This window comes from Durio zibethinus, chromosome 11 (genome assembly GCF_047325235.1).
Source record: "Durio zibethinus cultivar Kanyao isolate XHJ-2024 chromosome 11, ASM4732523v1, whole genome shotgun sequence".
NCBI lineage: Eukaryota > Viridiplantae > Streptophyta > Magnoliopsida > Malvales > Malvaceae > Durio > Durio zibethinus.
In genome coordinates, this window is record NC_143172.1 from 805730 (window position 1) to 826509 (window position 20780).

Below are 20780 nucleotides of genomic sequence, written 5' to 3' on the forward strand. Positions count from 1 at the left end.
TACGACATTATCACGTGTCGTTAGGCACAGTATCTAAATGTGCATATTAATCAAATCCGGCAGTCTCTGAAGTCAATCACGGATGTTTAACGGTCAAAAAGTAACCAACTTCGTGGATTCGGCATCGCAACTGGCCTTTACTTGTTGCTTCAAACAGCTGAGTTGTATAGTAACAGCTTCACCGACCTGCTGGTTAGTTTGCCTACCATGGGCAAAGACAAACGCCTCCTTATTTGGTTTGCGGATTTTGTACTCAAAAGGAGGCTATTTTCGACTTTCTGTAATCATTCCGTAATTTAACTGAACTACAGGGAAAGCGTCATCAGACGTGACTCCACAAAGAAACGTGAACTCAACACGTGGCTCAATCAAGAGGACAGGAAATAAACGTGGCACGAGAAGGTGCGGCGGGGTTAGGCGCTTTCTGTGATACTGTGGGTGTCGCCAGAACGGAAATAGCTGGCGGTTACAGCAGGGTGTCACGCGACCATATAACTGGCTCAGGCTTTACGCTCTCACGAGGAATACTATGCTTAGTTAACAACTTAAAAATAACGACGAAGCCACCTTCGTTTTTGTTTTATTTTCTCTCTCTTAAGGCTATTGGTTAAAAATTTTGTGGCAGAGATTTCGCTTTTTCAAGCTTTTATTTATTTTTTCTCCTTTTTGAGAGGTTTCGCGGGGGTTGGTCTAATGATAAGTTCGGCACAGTTAGTGAAAGCGAAAATTTGGCTGCTCGGCTTTACACTCAGACTCAATCAGCGTTTTGCATTAGTCTCTTCCTTTTTAGCCGGCTAGGATTTTTTTATATTTTATTAATTTATTTATATTGACGTTAAACACATATAAAATATAAAAAATATTATATCATAATTTATATTAATTTATAAATATAAAATATTTTTATATTTTTCAATTTCATACAAAAATTTTATATAAATTTTAAATCATATCATTTTATATATTTTTTTTAGTATCATTAAATATAGACTAAAATTATCATATCTACTCGATGAATGAATCTTAATTAAGCAAAAGTGGTTTTTACCTTTCTTTCCGGTTTTGAGAATATGGAAAACGTGTTTTATTATTTGGTCAAAACTAAAATGCTCTGTGAAAAGAGTTGGAAAATCACTTTTCCTTTTTTTTTTTTATTTTATTTATTAAGTAAGGCATAAGATTCGTATATTGCATACACGTGTAATTTTGAAAAATAATTTTTTAGAATTCAATTTCAAAATTAAACATTTCATTTTGTTAAAATTTTACCTTTCTGTATTTATATATATAATCATAATTAAGTCTCGAGTTTAATTGTTTAATTAAATTATTTATTATTTATTAAATAATATATTAATTAATTATTTAAATATAATATTTGATTATGAGTATAATTTTTAAAAAAATTCTAATATATTTATTATGTGATGAAAAAAGTTATAACATAAATTCTTTAAATGCACATGAATTAAAAATGGAGTTAAAAATTAAAAAATATATAAATATTTTCATTTTTTATTTTTATTTTTATTTGTTAATTGTATTAATTTTACTTAATTCGTGACACAAAACTCAATTAACCGCATTATATATAGCATAGATATAAATCGATAAGTTGCTTCAATTGATAACATAATATCGCAAGTTTAAAATGAAATATATATAAAAAATCACAAGTTTAATTAAAAATATTAACTTAGTTAAAAGTAAAACTTAAGATAAAGAGGTTTTTCTTATTGAAAGATAATAATTTTTGTTTTATTGTTTAAACTATTTTTCTTTTGTATTTTAAAATGTCCATAATCTAAATTACTTTTTTTAAAATTAAAAATAAAAAAATGTTTATAATCATAATAAAATATTATATGCATATATAGGAAATCACTAAATAATTAATCAACAAACTATAAAATAATTAGACAAATCTTATATGAAATTGAATAAAACTCAGTAAAATTTAAATCTATAATTTAAATATTATAAATTTTCGTTCTTATTATTAAGCCAATATCTCATCGATATACCCGTAAATTATTTTATATATCTTACATAAGTGCATTGTAATAATTTCTATACCCTATATATAGAAGTAATATAGATTTCATAAAAATTAAAATATTATTTAATTTCACAGTTATTTTTATTTTTGTTTAAATTATTTTTTATTTATTAATAAAATATTAATTTAAACTTTAAAAGGCATCTTGAAAAAACTAATTTCGACATTCTTTGATTGGTTTTATCTTAGATATATTTTTGTTGAATATTTTATTAGGATTTTTTATTTTTTTTTTGCCAGAACATTGAAGAGAATACTTTAAGTTTTCATAATTTATAAATGTATCATTCCACTTTTAAAGCAGCTCATCTAAAATTGAAGAGAAAAAGATTTTTTTAATTGACTTACATAAATATTTTAAAAAAATGATATTTAATAAATATTAATTTAAAAAATATTTGATTATTATTTTAATCGGCAAAATATTGAAATTAAGGAGACTATGAAAACGTAAAGGGAACCCAAAGAAAAAAGAAATTGTGCTAAAAAAAAAATCAATTGTGTGTTCACACCATTTATTAAAGTCAAACTCTTTCATACTACATCATACAACAAAGCATGAGGTTTTTTTTTTTTTTTCCCTCAAAAAATTTTCTTTCTGTGGATAATGGGAGGAAAATTGTTCTGCAAAAATATTTTTGGCACAACTGACAAAAGATCCCTTTTTTTATTATTCAAGTAACTGTCACAATAAAGTAGTCTCTTTATGGAATCAACCATTCTCCAACCACTCTGCAACCCTACTCTGCTTCGCGTCTACGTTTTATGTTTTGGCAACTCCCTTTCTTTACTCGACGGCTGTTGCTTGAAGGGCATTACGGTAAGTTCATGAGTTTTAGGTTAAGATAATAGAAAAATTATAAAAAAATACTATTTAAAATTTTAATAAAATATTTTGGGTATCCATTTGAATTATAATACGATAAATTTTATATTATATATATTAAATAAAAAATAAAAAATATAAATTATTAAATTTAAGTATAAATATGATTTCTGTTTTTAAAATTGTTAGAATAGACAAAAAAACCTAACTAAACGGTAAAAATTACTTGAATGCCAAATGCCCTTTCACTTTTTTGGAGGGTGGGGATGTATCTTTTATTGTATGTTGGTAGAGCATACAATTTGTACAAAACGTCTTTTTCCTTTTGGAGGACTATCTGTAACCTTCCTAACCAATCCTTTGGTATTCAATTGGAATTTGTATTCACCCATTCCTTACCAAAAAAAAGAAAAAAAAAAAAGGAAAAAACGTTGATAATTGCTTCATTATCCGTTAACCAAAATCATTTACTTATTCTGTCAACGAACGTTAGATAAAATCTTTCATAAATGATTTTGAGTTCAAATTTTATGATTGATTCGTCCATAAGATTTATTTATTTATTTATTTTAAAATTTCATACATACTAAAATCTTGTTCGGTGAGGATGGCAATGAATGGGGGACTTCAATGCGGGGCGAATAAATCTCCACCGCATTAGTCACCATTACCGAACTGCCTTAAAAAAAAAAAAAAAAAAAGAGTTCACGCTTTAGAGATTTGATGCTGAATTGAGTTAGAATTTAAGCGATAGCAAGCCTTGAGACCCATGGTTAGTTAAAGTTGGATGAGACTGACTCGTGGGTAGGCTTGAAGTGGGTAGATACTTGTACCATACATTTTTTGATGCATCTCATAGATATAATGAATTGCTCTTTTATTAGTCCCAAAGAGTGACCCACCCAATTTTGGGGTTTTTTTTTTTACAATAATTTAAACTATGATTCCAAAGGTATGCAGATTTACAAAAGGTCGAAAAGTGGGGTACTGTTTTTGATGGGAATTCAAGTCCACGTGGTCAATAAGAAAATAGGTAAGGGGTTAAGGTTTTCCCACTTCTTCAATCGAGGTTAGACCTTAAATTATAAATAACTTATTATAACACCAAAAAGATTAATAATTGATTAGTTTCTTCAAAAGTTCATAAAATACTTTTGATGCAGACGTATAAAATTTTCATTTTTTTGGCTAAAAAAATATAAAGATATGTGTGATAATGCAAATAATTAGACACAATTGATTGATGCAAAGTATTTTTTTAAAATAACATTTAATAATTTTAAAATTTAAAATTTAATCAGTTGCAATTTCTAGGCACATTAATAGTTGACCAAAGTTCCAGTAAAACTAATTTCAATTGCCAAATTGAAGGAAACTTTTTATCAAAAATGGGTTTACCAAATTTCATGGCTTTAAAGTTTAAGCTAATTAAGCCGATTATTAGAGTTAAAAAGATACGTGTAAAACATGACATAAGTTATAATTAGATTAGATCACTAAATGATTGTTTGATTATACAAGAAAACGTATAATAATATCTATTTGATTAGTGTTAAAGTAGGTTTAGTCATAAGTTTTTTAAATGTAAATATATTTAGGTTTTTTTTTTCTTCATGTGAATAATATTTTTAGATTTAATAGTATTTTGGTATGTTTTCGATTCTTCGAGATTTTAATTGATTGTATAGTAAAAATAAATTAATCATTATTTTTCGTCTATTGATCTAATGGTTAAAAAGATTTTACGAATACATAAAGATTTTGATTTCGAAATAAAGATTTCTTTTTTTTCTTTTAAGGACTATATCTTTCTTGAACCAAAGGCAAAAAAGCAGCATAAAAATAACATAAACAAGGCTATAAATGTTTCATATATCTTTTTTACAACTGCTTTTTTTTTTTTTTTGATATTTACGATTTATGATTCATTCATTTAAAAAAAAATTCAATTCTAATAAGATTAAAATTTCATATACCAATACTTATAAATTCTCTTTCTTCAAGTCTTTTAACAGTAACTTGTCAGATCGGTGGGCAAAACTTAGTTTCGAAGCTAAAAACGTTTCTTGAAATGAAACCAAAGAAAAGCCTTGTTTAGTTGCTTATGAAGATTCACGCCAAAGCCGTCTCCTCTCTCTCTCTCTCTCTCTCTCTCTCTCTCTCTCTCTCTCTCTCTCTCTCTCTCTCTCTCTCTCTCTTTGTTTCTTTCTTTGTGTGTGTCACATTCTCAATGGCCGATTCCACAAGGAATCTTAACCAATTCCATTAAGCCCACAACAAAAACAATACACATTAATCTATTCAATCAAGCAACCTTATCATATTAATAAATATATATGCATCATCTTACCTACTATTCTCTATGTCCACTCTGTTAGAATAATGTATTTTTCCAAGTTAACAACAGCAATGCCAACAAAAAACACTAATTTATTAAGGAATCTGGTTGATATTAGGTATCATATGGATAAAATTCAACCCCCTTTACATGAATTAACTAATACTATAGAACAAAAAGGTGAGCCCCCAATAACCCCCACCAATATTCAAAATCGTAAATTGGAAGGCAAATTATGTAAGGAAAAAGTTGGTGATCATCCAAATCATGTTACATCAAAATTTGAATTAGTGGTGTCTTAATCAGCTATAGATTAAGCGCGTTGTCGGTCGTTTCTCTAGGGCATGGATAAGGTCTTATTGAACAAAGGTTGATGAGAGTGGTTTTAGAAACTTTAGCATGAAACAAGACTACATTAGCAGGAAAAGGAAAGATTATAAAGTTGAAATGAGAGGGTGGACGAGCTCAACTTGGAAAATGATAGTCAGCTGGAATGTACTAGGAAAAAAGACTTAGATAAGAAGGAAAATTTTGCTTCCAGTTAGGGGAAAGTAGCTGAGCTTTATCCTACAGGAACTTGATTTCAGCTCTATGTTTATATTTTGTCAGGATGCTAGAAATCAATAGAATTACTCAATGAAAATTTTTCATGTGATTTGTTAATAAAATAATGGACTTGTAATTTCATTAATCGAAATTCAATTTCTAACGATTTCAAATAAATATCTTAGTGAAACCAATCTAACAAAGAAGAGGAAATAAAGACAGATTTAGAAAAGCAGAACTTAAAACCAATTATAGTGTCTCTATGAAGTCTATGAAAATTATGACTAATGATATGTTTTCTCATCTTTTGATGAATGAGTTTTAACTTAAACAGCAATGGGTGACTGATGATTTGGTCAAAGGCAGATGATATTAAGGGAAAGGGAAGATGCTACAAACTAAGTACATTTTTCACATAAAAAGGGTAAAGGAAGATGATGAATTCTTATCCATTATATTACAAATAAGTCCAAACAAATTTTATGTCAGGATTATGCCTCAAAAAAAGTCAACTGTTTAACTAAATAATATTTAAAGCTTAAAGGGAATATATAATCATATACATCAATTTACATCATTGATGGGAAGAATTGATGAGCGTTCATGTGCCTTCATTGATACCAATGTTTAAATGGGAAACTTGGGATTCTCTTGCATCAATTTTAGAATAATTGCATCATGACCTAGAAAGTAATGCAAGTGGGCATAAGATATTGTGAAAACATGTGCTTGTGCTCCTTAGTCCTTAACAAAATTAGTAACAACTATTCCAACTTAATTATTTGTAATTGATAATAATTAAAAAAAAAGAATTGGTGAAAAACCAAATTTTAATAGGAAAAACAAATTGGTATATGATTATAATCATTAAGTTTAATGCTTGACCAAGTCGATTGTGAACCCAAATTGTTATTATTTTTATTTGTATTGTGAACACAGGTTGGGCAGACAAATAATTTCAAAACTCAATTACAACATTGTTAAAAATAATTGTAAAAAAAAATCCCCACAAATTTCATTTTCACAGCGACCAGTCCACCACATGATATTCTTATACTTCCCTAGATTTCATACATGGAGACAAAGTACAAGGTTTAGAAGAAGATGCTGATCTCTTGACCAAAAAAAGACACTCCCAAACAAACATAGCCGACACCTCTGAAAAGCTTACCGAAACAAGTCTACTTCTACCATTAAATTTGCTCATTTTTCATGGAAAGCAAAAATGGCTTTATTAGCTTTGACAAAGTCAAGCCATCATTGTTTGAATCCACTGACCAAATTTTCTTTGAATTTAAACAACTTGTTTATCCTTTTTTGCCTCAATTTCAGCTCATGGGTCAATGGTTTCTCCTCTCTAATCAAAGGTAAAAACATGGGTAAATGAAGAACAAGAAAAAAGATTGTTTATGGCAAAGGAAAGCTCCGCGTTGCTCTTCTCCAAATACCCAAATGCAGCAAAAGCAAAACCCAACTTTTTTTTAAAATAAAGTTTTAGAGGGTTCACATTTGGGTGTGGCTGGCTGCCACCATGTATCCACATAGAGCTCACCTGTAATTCTGTGCCACATCTGAAAAGTTGGGAGGGGGGGGTTCCTTTGTTTTATCTTTATTTTATGAGCTTACTGTTGTTTGTGACAAGGCACAAAATGAGAGGCCAATTTTGGGTTTGGCTCCAAAGAACATAAAGATTCTCAATTTGTCATTTTGTCGGCTGTACCTTTTAGTTTTTGTTTATTTCCATCTTTGTTCTCTTGTTCATATTTTAATTTTCTGATTCCCCTTACAGCTCAGCATGCCAGCATTTCTTTTATTGGCTAATCATGTCTCCTTCTACATATAATTAAACCCATTTTCATTTTTTTTTTTATGGAATCAAAGCTCTTCAATGTAGACCCATGTTCCATATAATTTGGATTTGTTAGATTAATGACAGATTTTGGGTGGAACCCGAACAAATATTGGGAGATCAAAAGGAATATGCCCATAAATTTCTTACCATTTGCATATGGTTTGAAATTCGAGTTTGGATGAATTTGATCCAGTTTGCAATAACTTAATTCAGAAAGATACTAGTATTGGGTGGTCTAATCGAGATGGTCACCACTAATTTTGCCAGCTATTTTCCTAAGTTGCAGCTTAAACAATTAGGTTAAGATCCTATATATGCATTTGCCTTATGTGAACGAATATTGTCTGTATGATTAGGATTACGAGATTTTAATTTGAGACTTCTTATTTTGAATAAAATTGCAATTATTATAAATTAAAATCCAAATTGCCTAATTAATAGAATAATATAAACCATATTACTTTAATCCGATTATAATTCCAATTTTTAGATAAATCAATTATGTTAAAAGGTCAATTTATTATATATAGCTCGATTACTTAGATGCAGAACCGTTCCAAAAAAATATACGTCTTTACCATGAGTCAACCCACAATTCTTTAGCTTTTGATGGGTTGCAAATTCCACTATATTTTTGTCTAGAATGTTAGAGTGAATGATTTGATTTGCTCAAAGACGTCAAGAATTTATTCTTTTTCTTCTTCAATTTTGACCTAGTAAACAAACAATGATAGTGTTAGGCCATCTTTTTGAACGGATGAATCCGAAGAAACCCAACTACTTGGATTTGGCTTCTATTTGATTGGATCGATCCTTTTCCTTAGCATAGAAATATAGAATCTTTGCCTTGGATTTTGATGTTGCATCTTCCTAATTTACATTTGTTGTGTCCATTTTCTACAAGGATTGGACAACAGTTTCAACCTCAAAGAAGAAAGTGATGCCCTATGGTCCAAATGTCCAATGCCATTCCCTCTCTTTATGTCTCTCAAAAAAGTTCCTATTGCATGAAACAACAGAAATTTGGAGGAAAGTTGTCAAACCTGTCAATGTTTTTGTACAAATGGTCATGTTAGTGGGACATATGCTATAATTTCAAAAAACCAAAGTTGATTGACACGGTTTAACTTCAAAAAATTTTCAGTCACTTACAAAATTTAAAATTTAGTAGAGAAAAAGTTGATCAGGTAAATTACCGACACCCCTTTAACCATCATCGAATAAAACATTTTCCTTCACCTTAAAAGGATCTCCAGGAAAATTGGGAAGAAAGGAAAAGGGCCTTTTGGAGTTTTTATTAGACAGCAGTTTCTACCTCAAAAAAGAATTGGGAAGAGAGCGACGGAAACATATAATTATGAGATGGTTTGAGAGGTATTATAATTTATAAATCCATTATTAACCCAAAGCTTTGTTCTCAACTCCATATTCGAGCTTAGGCCCAAAGCTGGTTCCAAATCACAACTCTTCATTCCAAGAATTGGTGCAAAAACCCAATCCACTGGCTTTAGCATATATCAATAGTGAGAATTGGAGTGACAGCAAACATATGATTGAACAAATTAGCACTAGCATTCAATTCAGAAAAAGCAAAAAAGGGCAACAAAGCAGAAGTCAATACCCGAACCACCACCCTTGCTAATTAGTGAGGACTCATCTTTAGGCCTTGCCAGAAAGCAAGGGTCACAGCTGGTGCGCTCTTGACTCCTTGTAGCTATTACATTGACAATATACAGTATTTCTTTTTAGCCTTTTACCCTCCATCATCCACAGCTAATGTTACACATCTATTATAAAAAATTTCACTACCTAAACAACTACGTATACATTATTACGACTGGTACTAATTAACTTGACAATTCCACCACCTGATTTTCGATTAAATTACCAATAACTTCCCCAATTAGTTTTCCCATCTTAAAATCCATAAAAAATGGGGATGTTATGGGTAATTCAGGAAGAACCAGAACTATTTTTCATGTGCAGAAGCACCACCCTCAGTGCAAGAGCCTACACCATTTCCATTATCGGGGCAGCTAGGGGTGCTGTTGCTACTGAGAGCAGCTCTGATTTGGTGAACGGTTGTGCATAAATTGTTGTTGATGGCAGCAATGCTCGAGAAATTGATGTTTGCTGATGGAATTGTGCTGGCAAGAATTTGAAGCCCAACCGTGAGTAAACTGCCTGAAATATGTCCGTTTGCCTTTTCAGATGGTGGGACTGATTTGCCCTCATTACTGCTAGCATCTCTGATGAGTTCAACTGGGGTTATGGAAAAGCCTAAGGGAAGTAATGGGATGTGGGATGGGTCCTCCCCACTCATTTCTAGCTGGACGGAAGCAACATCTACAGTGGAGTATACAACAAGGCTACCGGATCGGTCAGTGCAGCTCTCCTGTAGTATCAGATCTACATGCTGTGTGGAGTTGCTCGCAACCTATATTTAATAGTTACAAGGTTTAATTTCATGTCAAAGAAGGAAACAACATAGAATTTACCTTTTAATAAGCCAAGAAGGAAATTGTTACATTGATGCGAAGAAGTGAAATGCAATTTCCAGGATGGGCGCCATTGGCAATGTGAGCCACCTTATGTAAGGCATTCCCATTTGAAAAAACCTCCAGCTGCATAATAATATATTAATATTCAGCCGTCATCACCAATGTTGCATTTCAGGAAGAAGATAAAAAAATGGAATTAGAGCTAAATAGAACCTGAGCTCTGCGGCTTTCATCCCTCAAAAGATCAAAGACTTCGTAGTGAGGATATGGCAGCCAAGTAGTAGATACAGCAGAAAGAATCAGTCCATTGGGTTGGCCAGGTTCAGTGACTCTCTTAGTTGAGATTCTAACAGTATCATCCGAGGAATCTGGTAGAGCTGTCCACAAACGACCACTGGAAGTGCTGATGTTGACACAGAATGTTCTTATCATTCTTTGAGCAAGCCTCATTAAATTCTTCCTTGCTTCCGGAGAAGGTATCACTGAAAATGAAAGAAAGGGTAATATCTCGTTAATGCAAATTATATTGAAAACCAAATTATTAAAAAAAGAGTAGGTTTTGGTTGCAGACAAGACTCAGGAGGAGAATTTTTGGAACCTCTCAAGTCCGTGATATTTCTGGCCATGAGGCTACCATTCCTCTCACATTGTCTCTCTAAAACAGCTAACCAACGATGTGCTCCAAAAGCCATCCCATTGTAAACAAAGTGGCTAAATAGCTGATGGACAGGTTTCTTCTCTATCTCTGCATGTTCAAGGCAGGTGACCTGCACATTTTAAATTTTCAGTATTGCTAAATAAATCTCCTTGAGTATCAAATTATGCAAAATTTTGATGGGAAACATTATGTACAATAGAAAGTTATTTTGCACACACCCTTGAGTAGCCATTAGGCATGTCTTGAATTAAACAGCCAGAAGGCCTTCTCATGTATAGGGGAAAGGAAGACTGTAAGTTACTATGAAAGCCATGGAAGGGGAAATCAACAATTGCCCAGTAAGTTTCATCGTCCAGATTTAGTTGTTGGCAATATCGAAGAAAATAAGCCTCTCGAGTGGGTACCAATGGAGATAGAACTTGCAATTCTGCATATATCTGCTCAAATGAACAAAATAACAAAGCAACTGATAAGATGGACTAGGTTTAAAGAATATAAAAAAGAGTATTGCGCACTTGACAGAAAATAATGTAGCATTGCATGTGAGTCCATACCAGCTGAAGGCAACCATTTGTTCCTGATACACCTGGTGATATAACTTGAACAGTTTTTGCTCCAGCAACAATAGATGGAAAGAGTTCGGTCCATTTGTTCTGCAATATGAAAGAAAACATTTCAAAACGAGATTTATGCCATTAACTATGGTTATCATATAAAATTGTATATACAAGAAATTTCAAGGAAAGGAAGCTTACGGCATCAAGGAATGCATCTACCAAAGTGACGCTATTCATTATAACGACCGCACTATCACGGCTAGCTTCAGTCCGGAACTTAGTTGAGCACTGCTTGAGATTTAATGGCCAATGAAACACCCTGGCATGTTCTTCAAGATTAAGTAATTCCTTCCCATTTTCGTTGTTTCGGATCCAAAGAGGCTCATTTGCTCTGCACATCTTCACAAGTTCATCCAAGGAAGACATAGCAAGCTCCATTGCAACAGTTTTTTCCTCGTTCATTAAAATTAGATTATTATTCTCGGGGTAGGAGGCTGTTTCTGGCAACATAGGCACAGGCATCATCTCCGCACAGGAAACCATAGGCTCTGTAAAATGCCTTGGATCTATGCTCATATCCAAATCCAAATGCGGCATCATTGCAGGAGCTGCACTCATTGTTTGGATTGGCTTCTCAATATATCGTGACGCAATAGCACTGACCCACTCCAGCTGTAAAAACATCAACATTGTCAAGATTAGATCAGATCGTGAATTTCTCGTGGTAAAAAATTGAATCACCAGGCAATTAAAATATTGAATTTCCAGTTACTTCTAGTTATGAAATAGTTTCTTAATTAAACTTATTAAAAGGCACAATCCTTCGCATTGCTTTGAACCTAATATGCTGTGCAATGACATGGCAAAAGATCATTAGCATGATATTGACTGATTATAATAGGGAAAATCAAGTGAACAACCTCTTCTCTAAGTCGTGCATTCTCTGTCCGAAGTTCTTCGAAGGAAACCCCTCCAGTCACAGCTGGACCACCACAACTTGGACAAGCAAGTTTGATGAGTTCCCCTTGAAGCTGGTAAAACTCATTCTTGAGAGACTCATTCTCAGCTCTAAGTATCACATTATCAGATCGACCTTGTTGTGCCTGACAAATTCAAAAGAAAAAACAAGAAAAGAATGAAAATCAAGCATTATATTGCAAACAGTATCCTAATTAAGAGCCCTGATGAGCATTTTATAATTTGCATTAACTGTTCGAACCCTTTGAGAAGCACATGAGCAGGTAAAGGAGTTTAATGCTGAACCCAGTCCACATTTATGAATACAGACTGTAAATGCAAATAGAAGACTACGTGTAGTGGCCCCAACATAAATAAGATCCTTCCTCTTCTGCTGCTACCATGCGCTGTGATGAATGTTTATAACCCATGTCCCCAGGTTCAGCCGCTTAGGATTTCAGCTGGTTTTAATGCAAAGCAATCAACGCGTTTTATTGGGACTCGTGTTTTTGCTTTATGATAGAGCTCTAAAAGTGTCGTAGGAGTAGAGAGAGCTTTGGGAACATATCAAATACATTTTAGGGTTGGAATGACAGCGAAAGCTTTGAGAGAAAGATGCCAATAAGTTGTTTCACCTTCATCTGAGTGCGGCGGTTTTGGAACCAAAACTTGACTTGGCGAGGCCTAAGGCCAAGTTCTTGACTCAGTTTCATCCTTTGCTTGTTATCAGGATGGCGACGTTCCTTAAAAACACTGCAAAACAAACATTGTTCTTTAAAAAAGGTAAAATTACTGTGCCATGAAAATAAAGAGACAAATTTGTATCTCGACTTTGATCTTTTAATGGCTTTTTTTATTGCATGTTCTTTGCTTATAACAAAACTCTTTTCCCTGTTAATCTCGTTTTGCTAGAAAAGGATGACCAGAAAAGATTTGAGATGAAGAGAACAAAGATTAAACGATAAGAGGGAAATACGCTTCCAATTCTTGGATCTGGCGAGCAGTGTGTCGATGGTAACGTTTCTTCTTGGGAGGTTGCTCATTACTCTCTTGCTCATTCCCTGACTTCTCTTCGACTTGTTCACTCCCAGACCCATTGTCCATTCCCTCTTTCCCTCTCAGCAATAGCTCATTTTCTTCTTTCTATTTAAAACTCAAAAACAACAGAAAAATGGTTTAGTAGAACTTAGACAAGTAAAAGGAGAGATGACAATTTGATTGATTTAAATAACTTACAGGCAACATAGGAGGTAAAGGTTGGAAAGGCAAGAAGTTGAAATTAGGGTTTTGAATAGGAGATGAAAATAGGGTTTCTGAAGAAACCACATTCCCTCCCATAGATGAAATGACTTGACAATCTCCATACATTTTGATTTTCTCCAGTCTCTTTTCCTTCTGATGTGCCAAGATTTTCAAGTAGACTAAAATCGTGTTCCTGGCTTCACTGAAGACACTCCTGCTTTAATCATCACAAAACCGGGCAACTCCAACAATCAAATAAAGTAAGACATCTTTAAAAAAAAACTCCAAATTTAGACACTAAACTTTCAAGCAAAACTAAACATGCACTGATTGAGTCATTGAAGAGAATCCCACCAGCAACCCTCTATATATATATATATATATATATATATATGTATGTATGTATATATAGCAAAGAGTATTGAGAAGAAGCAGCCTGTGATCACTAAGAAAATAACACAAATATTCTAAAATTAAATGCAAAAAAGATAAATTTTGAAAATGAATTACGTGAACTTTTTCAAAGAGAACATTACCACAACTTCACATTCAAAACCAACAATGAACACGTATTTTGACAATATACCATCAAAACCCACCATGGACTAACGCTTGAGAAATAAAACCAAGCACAAAAAAAAAAAAAAAAAAGAGTAAAAAAGTTGAATGAAACCCAGACACTTAAAATTAAATGATAATAACAATAATAATAATACAAAGTAGGAGTAAATACCACCACCAATGTTGTCGGTGCTTTCTTTGCCGAAGGGAGAAGAGAAAACAAAAAATCTCTCCTTTTTCTTTTCTTTTGCTATTACTTTGCTTTGTAAACCTAAAATAGACATTCACTGCCACGGCCCTATCTCTCTCATGTCTCTCTTTCTTCTTGTAATAATAAATTTCGGGATGTTAATCCATACTATTAAACTTATTCTTATTTTTATCGGTTACATTTGGTTTAGTTACGTGTAATATCTTTTTCTTTTTTATTTTCCGCTTGTTATTCTTTTTTTCATTATTTTGGATTGCTTGCTTTTTAAAAAAAAAAAAAATTTCTTTATTGATCAATTGTTTTCGTTTTATTTTAATAATTTATATATCCTACTTTTTTCCTTCAATCATTTTTATTTTTTTAATAATTTCTCTTTTTATTTTGTTCGATTTTTTGTTTTCTTTGATTTTTTATTTACAATTTTAATTTGCATGCATGATTTATTTTTCTGTTTTTACTCTCTCTTATAATTCATTTCCTCGTATTTGCCTGTACAATTTATTTGTTATTTCTTTGATTGGGTCTTTCAACTTTATGCTTATATTTAATTTTTTTGAGTTTTTCATTGGTTGAGTTTTTTTTTTTCTTGGCTTTCTTTTTTATTTAAATTTTACCGTCAGTGGTAAATGCGGACTTTAACTGCGGTTTGATAGAAACCGATCGACGCCACTGACTCTCGTTTACTGTTTTTTTTTTTTTTTGGGTAATGGGGGAATGTAATCTTAATTCTTAAGTCAAACCTTTTCAATTTCTTTCCTCTGATTTTTATAATTGATTCCATCTCTCTCTTTTCGCGTGCATTAGTTTTCTTTCATTGGTAATTGTAAATTCTTTACTGTTGCTGAAAAGAAGAGTCAAAAAAGAAAATTGAGGAAGGAAATGTCAACTTGGTCAAACGATCAAAGCCGTCCATTATGGACTGTGGGGTCCATCAAGTTTTGGAGTAGCAAATGTCAAAGGGGTCAAAGGATCAAAGCCGTCCATTTTGGTGAGAAGTGGGCCAAAGAGAAATCTTGAAGTTTGACCCCTAATACCTGCAAGGGTAGGGTAGGCCCTAGGGTGGGGTTGCATCCAGGGAGGAAGGGAAGGGACTTTGGCATAAATGGGGTTTTGACGCCCTTTCTACTAAAATCCAAGGGTGTCCTTATCACAAGGACCATCGTCCCACCCTTTCTTCTACTTTTTCTACAGAGAATTTATGAAACAACTTCATTAAGCAACACTACCAGAATTTTAATGGGTTGAATTAAGGGTATCTCGCTTGGCTAGATGTGTGTTAGAAATGCTGTGAAGGAATAGGCCAGGGGAAGGGGAATTGCTCATTGAATCCATGATATTAATAGAGAGCATTGAAACCTGAGAATGAGAAATAACTGTAAAGAATTTTGAGACCAATTTTCTCAAGTGGATAATTAATTGTGGTACCATAACCATACAAGAAATCCAACATCATTTGCTGTATTTGAATCAGATCCTGTTGGATATAAAGTTGTTACAAATTTATGACCAAATCTGCTTGATACATTTTCTTCATAATCAATAACAAAAAAACAGTAGTAACTGCTATACAGGCGAATGAATGAGCCATTGTTTTTTTTTTTTTTTTTTTTCATTTTCATTAATAAACGAAGCCAATCTACATGGTCCAACTGCCACATCTGGTTGCTGAAAGTGGCCCACAACTGTCACATTTGATGGGCTACTCTGCTGACTTGCTTGTTGCATTCCTCTCCTTCCCAAAGTTGCTTCCCCCCTATTTATAGTCAATCCTTCAAATATATTGAAATAAAAGTTTCAAATAATTAGCTACATTTATTTTGGTACAGGATTTCTGATCCATAATATGATTCACAATTCACTTTCAGTCATTAGTCATCATGCATTTGAATTGCCAAACGAACAAGGTAGAGGTCGGTCTATTTGTTTTGGAGCAATCGTGAGAGTTTTCTTGGTCCATTGGGCCAAGACCAATCCATGACTCAAAGCTTTGGCTCTAACAGGCTCAAGTTGATTAATTAAGACAGCAATGAGTATCGGCCAGAAACAGGCCGGCCCACCACTGTAAAGATCAAGGACATTAATGAGGATTGAGAAAGCTCTCCTTTGCTGGGTCATAATTAAAGATTGTCAACTCAACTGCCCAGCACTCAAGCACCGAAGTTTTTGGGCCTTTTCGGTTTATTTCTTAGTTAATTGCAACTAGGCTTTGCCTTTTCCTTTCTTTTTTCTCAGAAAAATCGTCCCTTTAAACAACCTCCTAGACGCCGAAAATATCACTTTCCATCTATTTTTTTGATCGACCACTTCTTCAAATAAAATTTTATAATGTGAAAAAATAAACCCACAAAAATCAGGGTAATAAGAACCTACAAATGTATGAATTAGCCAAAAAAAAAAAAGTTAATCGAAAATTTTGAAAAAAAAAATTTCAATAATTTTAAATTCAAAACTTGAAATTTCGTATTTACAAATATATATATATAAAAGCTGTCCCTTTGGTAAAGGCTCTTTCAATTGTCTCTTTGATATTCTCAATTGTTTCATTGTTTTAAAAATTTTTGTCTTTCCTTTTCGGTTTCTCTTCTTTCTTCTTTTCTTCTGTGAGCAAATATATATATATATATATATATATATATATATTATTTGTTTTGAATATGAAAGAAAAATCAAATAAAAGTAATGCATAGGGGAAATAAGAGGTAACGATTTTTTTTTTTTCAAATGAATATTTGTTTGTTTCTTTATAAAATTTTTTGGTTTGACCCTCTTAACTCATTAAAATTTTTAATATTAAGTTTTGTTAAAATTATTGTAATGAATGTAATTTGGTTAATTTGATTTTGTCTCATTCAACTTTCATCAACAACTTTTGATAAAGTATTTCAATGCATATTTGATAATATTGATAGATTGTTTGTTGTAGCCCGTCATTGAAAGCTTTTATATATGGCTATTGGTGAGTAGTGTTTATCTTAAATCGAAAGATTTGTTGATATTTTTGACATATAAATAAAGTGTATTTATTTTTTTTTATGATACTAACTTTTTATTTGAAATAGTGCTTCTTTTAGATTGAAAGATTTGTTGATATTTTGACATACAAATAAAGTGTATTTATACTTATTTGACGATGCTAACTTTTTATCTAGAAACACACAGTAGATGGCGTTACCCCCTGGCTAAAATGAATCAACAACAATTTAAGTGTTTTAGAGCAGCAAAAGATGCTACTGAGGCAGTATATTATCTTATCATTGCTTGGGTTTTTTTTTTTTTTTTTTTTAATTTGTTTCCTATGCTAATTTGTATATTGGATGAAATGGTAGGTCTTAATGATTTTGTTGGTATTGGTATTCATATCTCCAACACTTTAATGAAAGAAATTGTCACAACAAAAGAAGCCAATTTGCTAATAAATTTTTTGCCTGCATCAATCCTGCAAATCCCAATTTGCCCTATTTGGTATGCTTTCTACAAATCCTAGTTCTTTTTTGCTCTCTTTTCCATTAAATAAATAGTATTATTATTTTACTTATCAAGAATTCTCAAAATTCAAGTGTTATGCTTTTTTTTTTTTTTATCTTTCATGTAAAAAAAAAGGCGAAAATCAAAATTCAATTGAAATTTCTACAATGCCTAACTAAGTTTGAATTCTCTATAAATGGGTAATTTTCTTTCCCCCCCCCCCTTTTTTTTTTATTTGCATGTTTAGTATACTCTTTTTATTTGATTTGCATGCAAATTTTTTTAAAAAAAATTCATATTTGCAAATATGATTGTAAACTTATGATAAAATCAGAATTTATAACAATCTATCACTTAATATAAAGTTGTCAAGATAATATAACTTAAATCTATAACTTTAAGCAAATAAACGTCTAGAATAACAATATATATATATATATATATATATATATATTCAATATAGTTATAAACCCTTACTATAATGGCCAAAAGCAGATCATTGACAACATAGTTTACAGGAACTTCGGATTTTCTAAAAGATGAATTTCCTTTATTATGACCATTTTGATGATGGGTTTCCTCTATTATGGCCATTTTAATGTGAATTTAGAGGTTGGTGTTGTTGGATCTTGATAGGTAGGTAAGCAATAGCCACAAAAAGTGGGAGAAAAATATGTGCAGTCAGAGGTACCTTTGGGAGTAAGAAAATGAGTAAATAACTGCAGATGTTTTAATTTAATGAGAACTATGTGAATTGATGTAATGGCAAGAATAAAGTTAAAAGAGTTTGCAGGGCTTTTGTTTGATGCACTTACTCAAAAACAAAACATTCAAGATGATTCAATTGATAAGGCTCACCTAAAAGAGTTTTGGGATCAGATCTCAAATCAAAGCTTTGATGTCAGGCTTCAAACTATCTTTAACATGTAAATTTGCTCATATTTTCTTTTTCTTTTTAAAACTTTCATAGATTAGTTATTTATGAATAAGTTGTACACCTTGCATAGCCTTTAAAGCTTGGTTTTAAATTTAGTGGTTAACAAAATGTAGGGTGGATAAAAATGTTGATAGAAGAACAACTGAAGATGAAGTCAGAGCGGTATGATAAAAAATATATTGTGTTAGATTTTTTTAACAATTTTTTAATCATAATTTATCTCACTATCGATGTACTTTTATAAATTATCAACCTCAGTGCCTCTACAAACAAACTCTCTAATATCCATAAACAAGCTAAGGAATATGCAATATTGATTATGGAAAAATTAGACCCATACCATATAAGATACATATGGTAAATTGAAGCATTTATTGCCCTATTGTTGTTGGCTCTATGTTTAGTTTTTGGCTTCAATTCAATTGCTAGAATTCTTATGTTTTAATCTAAAAGTGCTTTTGTTACAAGTACCAAACCAATATATAAGAGGAGAAAGCTAGAACCTGATCAAATGCTAAGCTATAAGCTTAAGCCTACATATAACAACCTATTGAGGAGATTCTGCTGCAACACCAAGTATTTATTGTAGGATAACTAGCAGAGAGCTTGGGTAATGGCTTTATGGATTGGGGTTATGTGTGGCCTATGTACATACAATTATGTGAAATATCGAAGAAGGAAAGACGTATTTGAAGTGATGGGGCATTGTGTTTACTTTGCTAAAGGTGCAACTGAGACTCTTAAATTGAATATGGCTCTAATTTTGCTACCAGTCTACCAAAACACCATCACCTGCTTAAGGAACAAAACAAAATTAGGTGTTGTCATTCCCTTTGATGACAACTTTAATTTCCAAAAGGTAACAGAGAACATGTGTTCATACACGTCAAGAATTATGAGCTTTTAAATTCATTAATAAGGTTTATGTGATTATAGGTGATAGCAATTAGAATTTCAATTGGGGTTGACATACATGCAATTTCTCATTTGGCATGTGATTTTTCCCACCTGCTTCATGCCACTCGTAATAAGTATGAACCAATGTTAAAATATTTTAGAGAACCCAATAGCTACTGGCATTTTGTAAAGCAAATAGAAACAGTAGCTAGGATTGTAATGGTGTTGTTAATGGTAATAGCTTTCACCTTAGCTGCGCCTTGCTTCGGGGTAGGATGAACCTCCCCAAGCCTCTCAAAAAGTTAACTGGCTTTGATGCCTTTTGGTACTCTCACCATCTATTTGTCATTGTTTACACTTTCTTCATTGTGCATAGAATTAAACTCTTTCTAACCCACAAGTGATGAAAAAACAGTAAGCGATGATCACGAAATCAAATTCCAACAATTCAATGCTATATATATTAAACATCCCTATTAACTTGATTCTTTTGGAAATGATAGGCATTGATGTACTTGATAGTTCTAATTATTCTTTATTTATGTGAAAAATTGACTAGGCTGCTTAGACAAGCATCAAGGCTGTTACAATATAAAAGGTAAGCAATTTATCATTTTACATAATCTAATACAATATTTAACTTTCAAGATAAGAAAAATAAAATTCATTAAGATTTCTATTTCTATCCTTCAAATCTTTAGATAGCTGTTTATCCTGAAAATATACTAACACTTCACATGTCAAAGCCCCGTGCATTTAGATATAAGAGTGGACAATGCATATTTGTCAAATACGCTACGGTGTCTGCATTCGAATGGTAAGCTTTAGCTTTTAAATTCAAAATATGGGTCAAAAATATCTAGTAATTGGTTTTTTTTTTTTACCCTGAACAAACTCTGTCAAAAGGATACGTTTGTTTTTAACATGATAATGACTGTTGATCAAATAGAAGCCTACAGGCATCCATTTTTATTATTTTCGCCCCCAAAAAAGACTATTTTAGTGTTCGTATTATGATTCTTGGTGATTGAACATGACAACTCAAGATTTTGTTTTCAGAGGTGCATGTTAATATGTTTTTTTTCCGATCATTCTAATGTCAAACTTATAAAATAACTTAAAACTTTAGTTTTAATTTGATTTACTTATTTTTTTTATTATTATTATTTATTT

The 20780-nt window shown here is 32.0% G+C and overlaps 1 protein-coding gene, 1 long non-coding RNA gene and 1 pseudogene across 3 annotated transcripts; 2 read left to right on the forward strand and 1 right to left on the reverse strand.

Moving 5' to 3' along the window:
* The first annotated feature begins 66 nt into the window (after positions 1-66).
* On the forward strand, positions 67-676 carry LOC149515950 (uncharacterized). The gene is made up of 2 exons (XR_016346099.1): positions 67-192; positions 312-676. It is a non-coding gene; the product is annotated as an uncharacterized LOC149515950 (long non-coding RNA).
* An 8495-nt stretch (positions 677-9171) lies between these two features.
* On the reverse strand, positions 9172-14438 carry LOC111291206 (homeobox-leucine zipper protein HDG5-like). Of its 2 annotated transcripts, none has more exons than XM_022882837.2 (12): positions 14270-14438; positions 13531-13750; positions 13271-13437; positions 12930-13047; positions 12258-12440; positions 11536-12009; positions 11335-11433; positions 10999-11217; positions 10721-10889; positions 10336-10604; positions 10150-10245; positions 9172-10058 (listed from the first exon to the last, which is right to left on the reverse strand). In XM_022882837.2, exons 2-12 carry the CDS (start codon positions 13660-13662, stop codon positions 9591-9593), a joined length of 2394 nt encoding a protein of 797 aa, XP_022738572.2. In that variant the 5' UTR covers positions 13663-13750; positions 14270-14438; the 3' UTR covers positions 9172-9590. The 2 variants fall into 2 exon arrangements, with proteins under 2 accessions (XP_022738572.2, XP_022738573.2); XM_022882838.2 differs by having other exon boundaries at positions 13531-13753; positions 14270-14429.
* Positions 14439-18353: 3915 nt separating this feature from the next.
* LOC111289364 (respiratory burst oxidase homolog protein C-like) lies at positions 18354-20758 on the forward strand (annotated as a pseudogene).
* Positions 20759-20780: the final 22 nt, after the last annotated feature.

Coding starts and splice junctions, on each gene's coding strand:
- LOC111291206 (XM_022882837.2), bottom strand. CDS start 13,662: ATGTATGGAGATTGTCAAGTCATTTCATCTATGGGAGGGAATGTGGTT. Junction 10,246..10,335: donor ATGAAAGCCGCAGAGCTCAG/GTTCTATTTAGC, acceptor ATTATTATGCAG/CTGGAGGTTTTTTCAAATGG. Junction 10,059..10,149: donor TTTCACTTCTTCGCATCAAT/GTAACAATTTCC, acceptor TATTAAATATAG/GTTGCGAGCAACTCCACACA.